Source organism: Zalophus californianus, chromosome 9 (assembly GCF_009762305.2).
Source record: "Zalophus californianus isolate mZalCal1 chromosome 9, mZalCal1.pri.v2, whole genome shotgun sequence".
NCBI lineage: Eukaryota > Metazoa > Chordata > Mammalia > Carnivora > Otariidae > Zalophus > Zalophus californianus.
In genome coordinates, this window is record NC_045603.1 from 125,869,212 (window position 1) to 125,886,784 (window position 17,573).

Genomic DNA, 17,573 nt, shown 5'->3' on the forward strand with positions numbered 1-17,573 from the left:
TATTCTTTTAACATATTTAGAATTCATCAGTGAAGCCACCAGGTCCTGGGCTTTTGTTTGTTGACACGTTTTTTGATTACTGATTCAATTTCCTTACTCACAGTCTATTGTAGGTTTCTAGGAATTTATCTGTTTCTTCTCGTCCAGTTGTCCCATTATTTAGTATATAATTGTTAATAGTCTCCTCTGATCATTTGTATTTTCTATGATCGTGGTATCAGGTGTCGTGACTTTGATTCTGATTTTCTTTGAGTCGTCTCATTTTCTTGGTGCATCTAAAAGGTTTATCAAGTCTCTTCAAAAAAACAGCTCTTAGTTTTATTGATCTTTTTCTATTTAGTGTCTATTTCATTTATTTCCGCTCTGATTCTTGTTCCTTTTTTCTCCATTAATGTGAGACTTCATTTCTTTCTAATTCCTTGGAGTGTTTGACATAAACAGTCTTCTGTTACACTTCCAATAGAGGGTTTTGAATTTGACTGTATATTCACCTTTACCATTGAATTTTATACTTACATGTTACTAATTCAGCGTCCTTTCATTTCAGCCTTAAAAACCCTTGTATTTCTTGTAGGGTGGGGTACATGGTGATAAATTCCCTTAGCTTTTGTCTCTCTGGGAATATGTTTACCCAGCAAAATTGTCATTCAGAAAGGAAGGACAGGTAAAGTATTCTTGTTGACAGGTTTTTCTTTTGAGCACTTGCTCTCTTGGCCTGCAAGGTTTCTGCTGATGGCCTGATTGAGATTCCATGTATATGAGGAGTCTTTTCTTCTCAGTCTTTGATTTTTGAGAGCTTGATTACAGTAACATGTCTTGGTGAAGAAGCTCTTTCGAGATCTTTGAGCTTCATGTACCTAGATGTCCCATCTTGCTCTCCAGATTTCACAAGGGAAACCCTATAAGGCTATCAGCTAATTTTTTCAGCAGGAACTTTGCAGGCCAGAAGTCAGTGGCTTCATATGTTCAAGTGCTGAAAGGGAGGAAAAAAAAAAAAAAAGAAGAGATAGAGTTTCTCACAGCAACCAAAATTAGAGGAGTTCCTCACCCCTAAACCAGCCTTACAAGAAAGGGTCAAGGGACTCCTTTAGGTGGAAAAAGGCCACAACTAGAAGAAAATTATGAAAAGAAAAAGTTTCACTAGTAAATGCAAACATTACAGTAAAGGTAGTAGATTAATTGTATAAAGTCAATATGGAGGTTAAAACACAAAAGCAGTGAAATCAATTATATGTACAAAAATTAGTCGAGAGGCAAAAAAAATGTAAACAGGACATCGTCTACATAAAATGTGGACTAGGGAATAAATATTTAATGCTTTTAGAATGTGTTTGAACTTAGTATAGACACACACACAGCATGCTGTATATGAACCCCATGATAACCAAAAGATACACAAAGAGAAAGCAATTCAAATGCTAAAGAAAACCATCAAATCACAGCACAATGGCAATACATACATAACTATACAAATTACGTTAAATGTAAATGGACTAAATGCTCCAGTGAAAGGCTATAGGCTGACTGAATGGAGATAAAAGAATAATATTCTGATGTAAGTGGGGTGTTAAAAGTCTCCTCCTATTACTGTAATACTCTCATTGTCTCCCTTGAGGCCTGTTAATCTTTGCTTTATATAATTAGGTTTTCTTATGTTGGGCACTTAGATATTTACAATTCCCATGTCTTCTGTTAGAAGGATCCCCTTATCATTATGTAATGCCCTTGTCTTGTTGCTGCCTTTGTTTTAAAGTCTATATTTTGTCTGGTATAAGTATTGCTATCTTGCTTTTTTTTTTTAAACTTCATTTGTATGAAATACCTTTTCCCATCCCTTCACTTTCAGTCTGTATGTGTCCTTAGGTATGGAGTTTCTTGTAGGCAGAATACAGACCAGGAACAAGACAAGGATGCCCACTCTTGCCGCTTTTATTCAACATGGTAGTGGAAGGTGCAGCAATCAGACAAGATATAAAAGGCATCCAAATTGGTAAGGAAGAAGTAAAACTATTTTCAGATGACATACAACTATATATAAAAATCACAAAGAGTCTGCCAAACTATTAGATCTAATTCATGAATTCAGGAAAGTTGTAGGATTCATAATCAATATGCAGAAATCTGGTGTTTCTATACACTAATAAACGAGAAGGGAAAGGAAGGAAACCATGCCATTTACAACTCTATCAAACAGAATAAAATACCTAGCAATTAATCTAACCAAGGAGGCAAAAGACCTGTACTCTGAAAATTGCAAGACACTGATGAAAGAAATTTAAGAAAACACAAATGGAAAGATAGACCAGGCTCTTGAATTGGAAGATTCAATATTGTTAAAATTATTGATATCACCCCAAGCAATCTACAGATTCAGTGAAATCCCTGTCAAAATAGCAATAGTGGCTCTCACAGAACTTGAACAAAAAATTCTAAATTGCATGTTGAACCTCAAAAGCCATAGCAAGCTTGAGAAAGATGAACAAAGTTGGAAGTATCACAATTCCAGATTTCAAGATACACTACAAAGCTTTAATAATCAAAATGGTATGGTATGGCATACAGATCAAGGGAACAAGATAGCCCAGGAATAAACCCATGCTTATGTGGTCAATTAATCTATGACAAAGGAGGCAGGAATGTACAATAAGGAAAAGACAAATCTCTAAAATAAATGGTGCTGGAAAAACTGGACCACTTTCTTAAACCCTACACAAAAATAAACTCAACCTGGATTAAAGACTTAAATACGAGACCTGAAACCAAATGAACCCCAAAAAAAGCCACATTGGCAGTAATTTGGATATCGACCTTAGCACTATTTTTCTGGATCTGTCTCCTCAAGGGAAACAAAAAAAATAAACTATTGCCCCTACATCAAACTAAAAAGCTTTTGCACAGCAAAGGAAACCAGCAAAACAAAAAGGCAAGCACTGAATGAGAGAAGGTATTTACAAATGATATATCTGATAAGGGAGTATTATCCAAAATATATAAAGAATTCATACAGTTCAACACCAAAAAAAAAATCCAATTTTAAAATGAGCAGAACACCTCTATACATTTTCCCAGAAAAGATCTACAGATGGCCAACAGATGAAAAGATGCTCAACATCACATTAGTGGAAATGCAAATCAAAATCCTATCACCTCACATCAGTCAGAATTAATCTGGTATCAAAAACAAATAAGTGTTGACAAGGATATGGAAAAAAAGGGACCCTCATGCCGTGGGGGTGGGAATGCAGGCTGGTGCACTGTGGACAGCAGTATGGCGTTTCCTCAAAAGTACTTGTAAAAATACAAGTACTACATGATACAGTAATTCCACTTCTGGACATTTACCAGAAGATAAGGAAAACATTGATTTAAGAAGACAGAGACACCCGTGTGTACTGCAGCATTATTTACAATAGTCAAGCTATGGAGGCAACCCAAGTGTCTATAGAAGAATGGATAAAAATGTGGCATGTACACAGGAGTATTACTCAGCCATAAAAAAGAATGAAATCTTGTCATTCACAACAACATCGGCAGACCTAAAGGGTATAAGGCTAAGTGAAATAAGCCAAAGAAAAATACCATATGATTTTACTTAGATGCAGAATCTAAAAAACAAAGGAACAAGCCAGCAGTACAACAACAATGGTGACAAGAGAAACAGACTCAAATTGATGGTCACCAAATGAGAGGAGGTTGTGGGGAGGGGCAAAATGGGTGAAGGGGATCATGAGGTACAAACTTCAATTCTAAAATTGAAGCCACAGGGATGAAAAGTACAGCATAGGGAATATAGTCAATATTGTAATATGCTTCTCATGGTGAACGTTTGTAACATGTAATTGAATCACTGTGTCTATATATATATGTATACACACACACACACAAAATATCAACTACAGTTCAAAATTACAAGTCAAATGGCTTCCTAAACTGCTAAGAACACTTCTGTTGGTATCCGACGGCCTGGACTCAAATCCCACCTCTGTTACTCAGCTGTGTGATGGTGGGCATGTTCCTAATCTCAGTTTTCTCCTCCCTAAAATGGACTTAATACCTACTTTACATGGATTATTCGAGTACTCAATAAATTGACCACGTCGTTGTTTTAAAAAAAAAAAAAAAAAAACCGGTGGCACAGAGCTTCGCTTTCTTCAAAGCACTGAATTCTACATAGATGGTATTTGAAATGATAGACACAGGTTTGTGTATTACACACAGTGGGATTTGTTCTGTTTTCTCTTACTCCTCCTCCCTCAACCCTCCCCCTGGTATAATTACATTTCAGGAAGCAGCCCAGTTTGGGCAAGGGATATGTATTTGGATTTAAAAAAGAGCCCCTTAAATGCTATTTCTTTAGGTTGATGACATACAGTGACTGTTTACTGTTCATCAGCCCTTAGACATTCTCTAGAAATTGCCTTTTGTTCAATTCAGTCCTCTCTCTTCCTCTTAAATGATACCATTTTCTTCTGTTCCCTTGCTGCCCCCCCCCCGCCCCCCATCGTCACAGCCATCCTTCACCTTGCTATAGCAAGGTCAGCGCTGTTTGGTGTAGGCCACCCCCCCCCCCCGATAGTTTCTCTGTGTCCCGCCACCATGTTTTGTTTTGTAGCTTTCCTGTCACATAATACAGGTGGTTCTGTAGGACAAGCCATAAATTACTGCTTTCTTTCTGATTTTTCTTATGTTTACAAAGTGTTTTTGGTTGAACCATGGTGCCTGAACAGAGTACTTTGTTGAAACTTTAAGTTAGGACTAGCTTGAATACTTAAATATAACAAGGGTTGTTGAGCAGCCATTGTGACAAGCAGCCTCTACCTGGCAGGACCTCACATCCACAGGAGCCAGGTGAGCCAACCAGTAGTAATACTAAGGCAAAGAGACCAAGAAACACTGAAACATGAAAATGTCATAATTTCGCCTAGGGACAAAAGTTGCATACTTTTTTCTACAGGTTATATTAGCTATACATTATTAAATTTTCAACAAGATTAGGTAAAATATAATACAACGTTTAGTAAAAAGGAATTTACTATTTGACTAAATCAAACAGCATTAAATTACCTTTAGAGCTCGATTTTATTTTCTATTCCCAAGAAACTTGACTCTCACACCTCCCGTGGTTTGAAAATGTTACAGTCCTAAGTGCTACCCTGTTCTCCTCCATCCCCCATCTCCTCACAAGTTGTCTCCTGCCTTCTCTGTTAATTCCTGAGATTTGCTTTCCTCCTGCAGCAGTTTAACCAGTGACAACACTTGCCAGGCTCTCCCTTTTATTCCTTTGGCTTTCAGAACAGAAATCAGGATTCAGTGTAAATGGTGAGCTGATCAGGAAATGACTCACTTAACTGCAACTGTAACTTTCCTTCATCGGTGCTTTTTTACATTGAGTTATTCCTCCTCTCAACCACTCCACACTTTTTACAGTTAAAGCTTCTAATTTTTAAACACACAGCTTTTCCCCTTTTCAAGTGTTTTAAAACAATTTAACTGTATCAGAACACTTACATGATAAATGCTTAAGATCACAACTGGTGCACTCTCACGTCCTCTCTCCACCTCCTGTCCCTCATTCTTCAGAGTCTTAAAGCCTGTGGAAGTCCATTTTATGCTCATCTGGTTAAGTTACCGATATGCATTCAAGCTGTAGAGTGCTGCTGAGGTCTCGGTAACTGGTCAGCAAATGGTCCTCGCTGGTATTTCCTCTGCTCTTGGTACCAAGGGCTTATCATTGCATCTCTACTTTAATCATCTCTCAGGAATTCCTTGCCTAAATACTAGATGTCCTAAGCTTCATCTGCTTTCAGACTTAAGGATTTCTTTTTCTAAAGAATTTGTCTGATACTTTATTTGGTATGAATTCAAGAATAAAGTAACATCACAATAAAGGTTTTAAAAAGGTAAGCAGTTTTCCAAATCGCCTCTTCTAATTGGGGGTATAGTAAAAGTCTTTGGTATATTTTATGAAAATTAAATTATAGTCTAGCTTTCAAATACTGTACGCACTAAATGTAGAATCACTGAGTGGGTAGTTACTGTTATTCTCCAGAATGTCTGTGCTTAAGATACTCATAGGTATCTTAAAAATATGTTGGAATATTTATGTTTGAGGTTAATCGTGTTTGAATGAAGAAGGTTGTTTTCCTAGTTGTTGTTTGCCTCTTTATAGCGCTAGTTAGCTCCTTATCTGGGTGGAAGCTGAGTCTCTAATTATGTTAAGAAGAGCTAAGACATCCCACCATTCAGGGCTCCTGAGGAACACTGTAATACAGACTGTTTATCAGGTGGATATACATGAGAGCCCAAAAAACAAGGAAACATATGCGGATAATTGTTCCGGTCAACTAGTGGCCAAATAAAGCCTGTTTTACATTTTGAATGCTGACGTTTTAGCTGTAACTTAGCTAAACAAATGAGTTTTCTACCTTTTAAACTGAGCAAATTTAAGCTTACAAAGCTTGAATATTTTCACATGTACCTTCAAACAAATTCTTTACTTACTCTATGCCTCAAATTAGTGGTACCTTGAAAATTTGGATTTAAACCTCCACTTTTAAAAATTATACATGTTTAATTATCCTAAATGAGGGGCTATCCTAAATGAGGGGGGCCTAGGTGGCTCAGTTGGTTAAGCTTCTGCCTTCGGCTTAGGTCATGATCCCAGGGTTCTGGGATCAAGTCCTGTATCGGGCTCCCTGCTCAGTGGGGAGTCTGCTTCCTCTCCCACTCCCACTGCTTGTGCGCTGTCAAATAAATAAATAAAAATCTTAAAAAAAAAAAAATCCTAAATGATTCTTGGCCTTTTAGTCAAGGCCCATTTTTCTTCAAATGGCTAAGCATCTGCTTAAGAGGTTTAAGACTGTAAAATCTTAACTTCTTCCTTTCCTTTCTGAAGTCCATGCCACATCCTCAAAGAACCACTACATTTTATTCTGCAGTATGATTATAGAAGCGGGTCTTTTGTACATCTTGTTCTCCATGACGAGACTTAGTTTCTAAATTATCTAATTCCTGAAAAGGATATTGTGTGGAAAGTTGATTTAAAGCTGAAACAGTCTCCAGGAATGAGTAAATGGGTAGAGAAACTCAGACATTGCACATTTAAGGGAATGAACTTGCTTGTTAAAACTGATTTGAAATGGCCCTACACGCCTTCTTTGTGTGTCATGTGCTATTGCATCATCCAAGTTTGGGCCCTTTCCCAATGCTATTTCCTCAGCAAGCCCAAGAAAAGGAGTATTTTCCATAAACTAGTCTTCATCAACCATTTGATTCTGTTCTGAATTCCAACTTTTGAATTTTTCCCACTAAATCTATGGCTTTTATTTAAATGAAGTCTGTTACAGGGATAGCTCTTGGTCCTATATTGTCAGATATTTAAATAACAAAACATCATTAACATTATTTCAAAAAGAATGACATAACTGCCATTGTAACTAAAGGAATTTGTTGGTAAAGACTTAATTGGATTTCTTAAAGGGAATTTAAAGGTTCACATTGTTATTCAAAGACATAATTACTTAATAATTATGAAAACTTTAAATAGAAAAACACTTTTATCGTTGAAATTTATAAGCCTCTTTAAGGAGTAATTTGACTTTCAAGTTTCCTTGGAATTCTCAGGTAGAAGTCATGTGGATTTTTTTTTTAATCAGAAAAATAAATCATTGCCTCTGTGCCTAAGAAAACTCAAAGAAGAGAGTAATAATAGGCACAGTTGCCTCTCACATGATTTTTCTCATAGCATTTCTTGAAGTAAACTCTTATTCAAGATGCTAATGCTATTTTTCCCCCCCCCAGATAATGGATTTATACCTGATTCACTTCTAGAAGATGTGATGAAAGCACTGGACCTTGTTTCAGATCCTGAATAGTAAGCTAAATAGGAAATATTATTTAACTGACTCAAAAGGATTCCATTACATTTAAAACAGTACACACATTTTGGCCTTTTTTAAAAATCTAAACCTGCATATAGGCAGCTTAGTTCTTTACGTAAAGCAAAGATTTAGGAAGAAATCAAACTAATCTTATAGCAGAGACTTAACATACTCTTTTTCTATTGTTTTTTCTCACTACAAAACCTTTTCCATTTCTTTTAAATTTTGTTCATATCTGAAAGTAATGACAGTTATCTGTAATGTCCGTATTGCTAGTTGCCCTGCTTAAAGGACCAGCAACCTTCTGACTTGGTCTTAAAGACATCTGATCGAAGACACTGGACACTCTATATCATTAAATTGATTGATCTAAAACCTTTGTAAGCAACCTTACGGAATGTTATGTTTTGTTACAGAATAATAGTTTTCAGTCTTGCCAAATGTTAATATGTCCTCTTCATTCTTTTATATTTTGTACATTGATACATCTATAACTTCTTAAATTTGTGCTTTTTGTTATCCATAAGAATCTCTCATTAAGGGGATACATCTTTTGCTCAAATAGGAAAATTTAAAGATCACCTATGATCTGTACTAACTTTTCCTCCTTCTGCAGTTTATTTTCAATCTGAAAGTTATCTGACAATGAACAAATTAGAGCTTACAAAACATCAAAGGAAAAGATTCAGCAAAAGCATCATCAAACATACTAGTATATGCAGTTTTTAGAACTTGATATATAAAATGGCTTGGTGTATTTTCTTTGAGAGTATGAAACACACAGACATTTTCAAATTGCTCACATCTGAATTAATTTGTCTCATTACCTAGAGCTCTGATATTATTCATTAATTGCTTCCAACTTAAAGAGGAGGAACTCAATTCAGAAAATTAAATTTGTCCAATAAATGGTATAATTGTAATTATGAGTTGCGATTTTACGAAATATGTTATTTCTTCTAAATGGATTTCCAAGTAGAAACCGTCTTGTTTATTGACTAATTTGCCAAAGAGAATTGAACTCGAGCAATTTTGGTTACTGACAATTCTTAAGAGGGAAAGGAGGGAAAAAAAAGTTTTTTTTTTTTTCCAAATTCTTAGATATGTGGCTATATGTCTACTTAATTTTCCTTTTTTCATCAGCATACATACATACCTTGAATTATAAAGTTAGTATACTAAGTGAGACTGTTTTTCTAGAAGTAGCTGACAGATTGGACTGAGTCCTTCATTCTGTATTTTGGTCTACTCACATTTAAAATATGTGATGGCCTATAAATGAACAGCACCTCATTAGGATTAATGAATTAAATACATTAAATATGACCTTGCCTTCATTTGTTTCATGTCCTAACCTGCTGCCTTTACTCAGACCTGCTCAACCGTCATATCCTTTGCGTTGTAGAACAAGGTGTATTTACCCTGGCATGTAGGATTGGGGAGAGAACATGGAAAGTGAAAAATTTCTGCAAAGACCATTTTCATTTTTACAACTCTGCCTTCCTAGTTACACATAACCCCTTTCACCAGCCTTGGCTCCACCTAAATGGCAAGGGCTAAGCAAAGCACCGTTCACTGGAGTCTGCTTCTGGAATAATATAGTCCGTGCCTCTCACTGTCCTTCACTACACCTCAGCTCTCTTTACCCTCTGGGTTACATCGTCTAAGCTTAAATTTTAAGCTTCCTTCGCATTTGGTTCTTGAAAGTAAGTCTTTTGGGAGATGTTTTTGATTATCTGATGTTCCTTTTGATACTGTTTCTTCTTTGAGCTTAAACATTTTTTTAAGTTAAATGCCTCATATGATTGTTAAATTCAGGCATACCTATGAAGCAAAGAGAATTGCCTGTGGGAGGTTATAAGCCTGCCTTTACAAGCCAAGCTTTTTAAATTACTTTACCTAATAAGGGACCATGTTCCAAAGTCGTCATCATCATTTAAATTCTAAATAGTAACAGAGTGCTCTGGTTTAAAAATAACCAAGTTTTGGCAAATTAGATGTCATTCCTGTGTATTTGTCATTAAGAGTCTAAAAAGAACAGCTCTTAAGATTTTTGGCAGTCAGATGTGTTATAGTACTACTAATTTAATCTTTATGAAAGAAGGAAAATAAGCTTTTTCTCCTTTGGTATCCACTGATTTTCTTTTTTCTTTTTTTCCCTCCCCATAGTATAAATCTCATGAAGAATAAATTAGATCCAGAAGGATTAGGAATCATATTATTGGGTCCATTCCTTCAAGAATTTTTTCCTGATCAGGTAACAGAGTTGAAGAAATAGTTAATGTTTTGTTCTATTGGGATGAACATTTTGTGATTCTTTCAGCATTTCTCTTCTACTCAGGCAAAACGGTCTAACATGCAGATAGAAGACAAAGCACAGTTATGATGTGAATACTTCTCCATACAGAGAGGGTAGAAGGGCATGTGTGTTCCAAAACAGTAATACAAAATTTCTGGGGAAGAGTATACAGGCACCAGTATATACACACTATGGTAGTGTTTTTCTAAAGGGAGTATGACATTAAGAGACAGGTGGAGTAAGAAGAGAAAGGTCCTCTTTATCTGCCTGCACCTTGTTTTCCTTCTCTCAGGTCACGGTCAGGCATAGATGGTATGTATCTTTTTGGAACTTTTTAAATGGATTTAAATAAATAGAGAAGGTAAGGAGTCCGTATGGAGGGGAAACGCCTAAGTTCCAGGAGAATTTTAGTTGAGTAAAAGAAGAACCTTTGAGAGGAGCTATGCTATTTCATGTTAGGACTTGTCTTCCACTGGGCTTTGAGAGGAGCTAGCCTCAGTACTCCTGAGTGATGACGACATCATTGACAAAGTCCATTCTGTAGCTTACGCCTGTCTTTTCTTCATATTTCCTATCTCAGTGAAGGATTTAACTGCTAAACCAGATGCTAAATTTAGGCCAGGTATAGTGGGATCGTTTCATCAGATACCATTGTGGTTTATGTTAAAGATCATTGTTTCGATAGAAATGCCAGTTTCTATTTCACCTCTCATAAAGGAGAGGTACTGCCAAGCTTAAAATGATGGAGGGGAAATGTCAAGATGTAAGTGTTAATTTGATGTTTCAGGTTTAAATTCACAGAGTGGACATTATCACTGACATTCAGTCTTGGTAATTAAAAGAGAACCCATATTTTCTGAATCTGGATCTGTTATGGTTAATGTGAGGAAAGAAAGTGAGGTAAAATTCAAAAAGTCAGTATATCACAGGATAGCTAGGCTTCTTTAAATTTTGGTAAATGCTTCATGAAAAAAATACTCTTTTCTGACATTATTAAAATGACTACTGGATTGTGGTATCCTCTGTTTTAGATATCTTAATGTTTAGTAAATGATAGCATTAACTTTATAGCATTAAATTAAAAACTATTGCCCTAAATCTGGAGGCAGATTTTGAAAAGTGCTTGGGAAATATAAACAAAGTGTGATAGTTACCAATTATTCTTTTCAGATGTGATTCATTACATAATAGTATTTGTAAATATTCTAAGAACTTAGTAGTTCAAGAAATTAAATTTTTAATTGTAGTATTCCTTGAGGTAATTTTAGTCCCCTGGTTCTTTCGAAGTGTAATCTCCAAAAGCTTATTAGAAATGCAAGTTCTCAGGTCCCTTCTCCAGGGGATTCTCCAGGTGCCAGAGTTTGAGACCTGCTGCTTCAGAGGAAGACTGGTCACACTCCCGCGCCTACTCTCATTCTTCTGAACTTCCTGTGGCGCTTCTCTTCTGACCACAGCCCACACCACTGAGGTCATCTTTATACTCCTTTGTACCTAACAGACCAATTTTGTGAAACTCAGTAAACATTCAATCGAGTAAAACTTTACTCGAAAGTTTTGACCCCCCCCAAAACTGGGGTCAGAAGGGCAGCCAGGAAAATATCTAACTTCAGTAATCTCTGCAAACGCTTAAAGTAGGTGCCAGGGAAGAGCAATTTCTTTGCCTGGAGGAAAGGCAGATTGGAGTGGGAGGTTAGGGGGGCTGTGGAGGAATACAGAGAAGCATTTCCAGGCAGTTTGTTCATAATAAGAATAGCAGAAGCAACTACCATTTTTTTTAAAGCTCATAACTATGCCTGGGGTACTGTGTGCCTTATGAGCTCGGTACTATTTTCCCTCCATTTTGTCAATGAGGAAATTGAGGATTAGAGAATGTAAGAAAATCGCTTGAGGTCCTACAGCTAGACAGTGGCTAATTCAGCAGTCCAGGGTAGGTACTGCGCCACTGTGTTAGTTACCTTCTGTTGATATTTTAGCATTTTCTGCCAATTGTTAATGAGTGGAACTAACGAATATAAATTGTGTATCCATTCCAGTAAAATGTTTACTTTTGAAGTTAAAGTACATTAACTCTGAAAATAAACAGCCAAATTATCTAAGTGACTAATTCCATCAACTCATGTATACAATTAAGAAAATGATCACATTATTGATTTTTCTTTTTGGTAAAGCATTTTGAGTAGGATGCAAAGAATTATAAGCTTCGATTTATTAGATCTCTTTTTTAGTTATCTGAGAGAGAGCATGGGGAGGGGGAGGGACAGAGGGAGAAGCAGACTCCCCACGGAGCAGGGAGCCTGATGCGGCGCTCCATTCCAGGACCCCGGGACCATGACCTGAGCCGAAAGCACACGCTTACCTAACTGAGCCACCCAAGCACGCCACTTTATTAGATCTCTTTTCTCAACTTTCAAGTTTAAAAAAAAAAAAATGAATGTACAAAGAGCCAACAACCAAGTCTTTTCATGGGAAAATGACTAATACGTTTGTCTGAAACAGAAAATTCAGACAACTGAGTAGGTGGAGAAATGGCAGAAAAGGTAGATTAGGTCCTGTATTTTAGGATTCTTGGTTGCAAATCACAGCCCGAATTGACTGCAGTGGGAGGGAAAAGGAAGAATTGTGAGGAGTAGCTTACATGCATTCAGGAACGGGAGGAGGGGGGACTGGGGCCATCTGTCCCTCTCCCGTCCTTTCTCTAGAACACTGAAGCCACTGTTGCCAGCAGCTCTCTTCTCTTAGTTCCAGAAATGGAACAAATTCTAATATGGACCAGGACCAGTTTTTGTCCCATGCGCATCCTTACATCAATCAGATAAGGCAAGGAACACAAGGCCCTAGGCCCTGAGGGAAATAACTGGAGCCAGGTACCTCAGGTGGGGCCAGACCATTAATGGCCTTGAATACCAGGTTAGGAGAATTGAACTTGATCTTTAGCTAACTGAGAACAGAAGGTTAAGGCAGTAGGGATAACATGATCAGATTTCCTGCAAGTTTAGTAAAATAGGAATTTATAGGATTTCACTTCTTTATGGGATATTATTAAAGTCTCCTGGCACTATAATTTGCATTTTCATTTCCCACAAGGATCTTCTCACTATTTAAAAGTTGACAGTATTTAGATGGGGGAGGGTAGGTGAAAACCCCTAATACAGTATTGTAAGCTGAATGGAAAATATTGGTACAGAGATGTTTGCAGGCTAACGAAAACTGACATTACTGCTCTTATGTATTTATTGAGAGGAACAAATTATTTACAACCAGGAAGAGAGGGTAAAATTTTAGGAAATATTTGTGTTTTAGAACCCTGTCCTTTAAAAAAAATAAACCAGTACAGAAGAGCTTGTGATAAAAATCAATACTTCCCCACTTTCCAGCATCTTCCCCAGAAGCAACTATTTCAGTTTTTGTTTTCTAGTAGATAAAGTCTTAAGTTTCTTGCTTCAGCAAATGATTTTCCAACCAAAATTTTCCTTTCAACTGCTAATTAGAAATTGCCTAATATAAAAGTATACTTTAAAGTCTTAATAGTATTTTATTTATAATAGGGCTCCAGTGGTCCAGAGTCTTTTACTGTCTATCACTACAATGGATTGAAGCAGTCCAATTATAATGAGAAGGTATGATCATTCGGAGTAATTTGTCTTCACTTTAATTGGTAAATATGAGTATATAACAAGGTTTGATTCCCATAAAACTTTCCAAGAGTCTCTACTCTCTTTACTATTACAACATATTTTAGCACTGGTTATATTTTGATCTGATCAGTGTATGTTAGTCATTGAGATCTTCATTGGAGTTTTGGAACAATAGTTTCACTGTGACAAAATAACTACATTTACTACATTTTGTTACTCTTGGCTGTATAGATATTACGAAGTCAAGTTTTGCCCATAAAATAGGTCCTGTTTTATCTGATAATTGTAATAACTTCAGTTAAATTCTTTGTGGACAATTTTTCAGAAATGGAAGATGTACTGGGGGGAGTTAAAAAGTGTGAGTTGTACTCTCATTGTATTAAATTTATTTCACCACAACTAGAAAGTGATCTATTAATGCAAATAAAGATGCAAATGTGTTTTTATGGAAACTCCCAGTTAAAACTAAGAAAGCTTATAGATTTTATATTGGAAGAACCTAATTACAATCATGTGTACCAAACACTGAATATATAAAAATATATGTACTTTGGAAGAAGGCAGTCTGTATCTGTTCCTTTTAAATTTTACATTTGGAATTTCTCTTCCTACAAAGAGAGATTAATGACCGACTCGTTTAATGTACACAGTGAGCCCTTATAATGGGTTGGGGTATTAGTATATTATTTCATAGACAGCTCTGAAAGTTTATTGTAATTAAATCAGAATAAAACTTGTTTCCAATATCCACCTGCCCATGTATATTTTATATGATCATTGCCACTGTGTATAAACTACCTGGCTCGTTTTATCTGCCAAACTTTTTTGTTTCTGTCCTAACACCCTTCTTTATTTTTTCTCCGTGATTTTTCATGCAGTACAGAGTACCCTCATGAATAGCGTTTCATAATTACAGTAGCAAATTTGCCTCTAGCTCTGGAAATTTAACATTTTTAAATTGAAAGAAAGTCCTCCTCTGAATATATAGCTCTATTTGTATTACAGTTTCTCATCTCATGAGACAGCATTTCCATTCCAGTGCCTCCATATTAAAGCAGTAAGAAGTATATGTTATATAAATAAACATTTCTTCCAACTCGTATATGTTAATTAAAGGATGATTTTTTTCCTTTATCAAAAACAACCTGCATGTATTTTAGGATTCACATTTTTAAAATCATGATCTTAATCTAAAAATCAACTGCCAAGCTATCAGTTAAAATGTGTATCACCATCTTGTTTCCAGATATATTTTCACATTAACTAGTAAATATTCTTGCTCATATCAAAATAAAATTAAATATAAAGTTCTATATGAAACAATATGCAACGCCTTGTTTGCTAGCCCATGCAAAGTTTTATATCCTTCATAAGAATTGGCTAAGAATATTGGTTGACCTTTGTGGCTTTCTTTGTTCAACAGGTAATGTATGTTGAAGGGACCGCAATTGTTATGGGTTTTGAAGATCCCATGCTACAAACAGATGACACTCCTATTAAACGCTGTCTCCAAACCAAATGGCCATACATTGAATTACTGTGGACCACAGATCGCTCTCCTTCACTAAACTAATTTGCCTATTTATAAGGAAGATTGTAATAGCAGATGTTGAAAGAGGGATGCAAGACTGGCAGTCGGCTACATTAAGCTATACACTGGTATCACTGATTAACTGTAAATAACAATTAAAAACACATTTTCGGTGTTTAAGATATGTTTAAATTATTTGTTTTAAAGCTTTATGTTAAAGGTTATCCTATTTTAACTCTTTATGTGAAATTTACTGGCAAAATTAAGCTTTAATCAGAGTTCATCACTTTTACAGTCAGATAATTGATCATTTATTGCATTGTAAACATCCTAATACTATACAGCATTTGTATATTGAGTATCAAAGTTACTATTTATAAACTACTTTGGGTTTTTATTTCATTCAGACATTTTATGGTTTCAGTGATTCTGGCTTGCAGTCTATCAGCCTCCACATTGAAATGCACAAGAATTAAATCTTATTTCTTCTTTAAAATCTGGTTTCCGTTAGGAATACTGATAAATTATCAACCTGGATTCTTTGCCAATTGGCTTAGCTCTGGCATGTTTATAAAAAGTAGAAACTATAAGGGAACATTACCGTTTATTCACTGATATATAGAGGATGTATTTCATAGCTAAGAGAATCTGTTTGATGGTCCTAACACTGTTAACTTACTGTGTGTGGCCAAATACACTTTTCCAGATCTGTCCCAGCAGCCCTGTAAGCCAGCTTTCTTGTATATTTATGTGATAACTGCATGAGAACATCTGTTATTACATTAGTATATTGCATTATTTATTATGATCCTGGTGGATGGTCTAAATAAACATTTTTTTTCTTTAACTGTAGCTTGGCATTTTTTATATTAGTGACTCAAAAGAAACTGATACTCAACGGTGTTTCTGCCCAGCAATCCTGAGAGTACATCATAGAACAAATGCCTACTGAACTTCTACAACACCTTGAAAAGGAGACCAAACCGTATGTTGACCTCAGTTCTAGAACTTACTTACTTGGACAGCCAGGAGTACTAGAACCTGCATAGACAAAGTTACAGGAGCCCCAGCCTGTTTATTTTAGAGAGAGATTTATTTCAGTAGGTTTGTTGCCCAGCAATTTGAAATGTGAACAGCCTCCTTCCTTCACTTGAGAAGCATTTGTCAAGTATCCTCTTAGGAATTTAAGAACTGAATTTTATGGGCACCTGTGAGACTCAGTCAAGTGTCTGCCTTCAACTCAGGTCATGATCCCAGGGTCCTGGAATCAAGCCCCACGTTGGGCTCTCTGCTCGGGGGGGGGGGGGGGCCCGGGGGCGGGGGGGGCCGGCTCTCTCTCTCCCTCACTCCCACTCTCAAATAAATAAATACATCTTAAAAAAAAAAAAATTTACCTTCATTGTTTAGCTGAATATGTATTTGCTCTGTGAAATTGGGATTTTATTTAAATTTTATCTTTATAAATGTTAACAATTCTAATATAAGTAGGTTTTAGCATAAGAAAAGATTTTTGGTGACATGTTCAGGAGTGTGATACTAGCTACTAGAATTACAGCTGTGCGATGTCTTTTTTTGTTGTTACTCTTGGCTTCTTCCAAATGTATATAAAGCACATTGTGCTAACTCTGGTCCCAAATTCCATAGGATTATGAAAAAGCATAGATTTTCCCATAAACATTGAGCCTACAAAATAGTGTTTACTTTTTATGATTGTTATATAACCATCCCAAAAGCTTCGTGGCATAAAACAATCATTTTACAAATTCTGTGGCTGTAGACTTTAAACAGAGCACAGTGGGGAGGGCTTCTCAATCTAGAGGCTCAGCTGGGAGACTGGAGGCATCTTTACTCATGTGACTGGACCTTAGCTCGAACTAAGAGACAGATAATAGAACACTACACTTAAGGCTGTGGATACATTTTCTTTACACATGGATGTGAGATGCTTACCAAGATCGACTATATGCTGGGCCATAAAGCAGTCTAGATAAATCCCAAAAGTTGGGAAATTAAGCGGCACACATATAAATAACACAAGGGTGAAAGGGAAATTGGAAGTTAGAACATGTTTTACTGAATGATAATTAAGACAGCAAAAATTATGGATGTGACTAAAAGTTTGGAAATTGGAAAGCTAAGCTTTCATCTCAAAATAAACCAAAGACAGTAAACAAGATAAAAAGAGGTATTAACATAAAAAGAATACATTTGTACTCCTACCTCACACC

At 36.1% G+C, this 17,573-nt stretch overlaps 1 protein-coding gene across 3 annotated transcripts in view; it reads left to right on the plus strand.

Moving 5' to 3' along the window:
* The window catches only part of MINDY3 (MINDY lysine 48 deubiquitinase 3), an 86,783-nt gene extending 70,591 nt beyond the window's left edge, over positions 1–16,192 (plus strand). For 2 of the 3 annotated variants that reach the window (XM_027592983.2, XM_027592982.2), the window contains 4 exons: positions 7,801–7,873; positions 10,050–10,137; positions 13,725–13,796; positions 15,238–16,192. In XM_027592983.2, coding sequence (XP_027448784.1) covers positions 7,801–7,873; positions 10,050–10,137; positions 13,725–13,796; positions 15,238–15,387 — 383 coding nt within the window. In that variant the 3' untranslated portion in view covers positions 15,388–16,192. Of the gene's footprint in view, positions 1–7,800; positions 7,874–10,049; positions 10,138–13,724; positions 13,835–15,237 lie in introns of all 3 variants that reach the window. The other variant, XM_027592984.2, reaches the window with a different exon arrangement.
* The last annotated feature ends 1,381 nt before the right edge of the window (positions 16,193–17,573 follow it).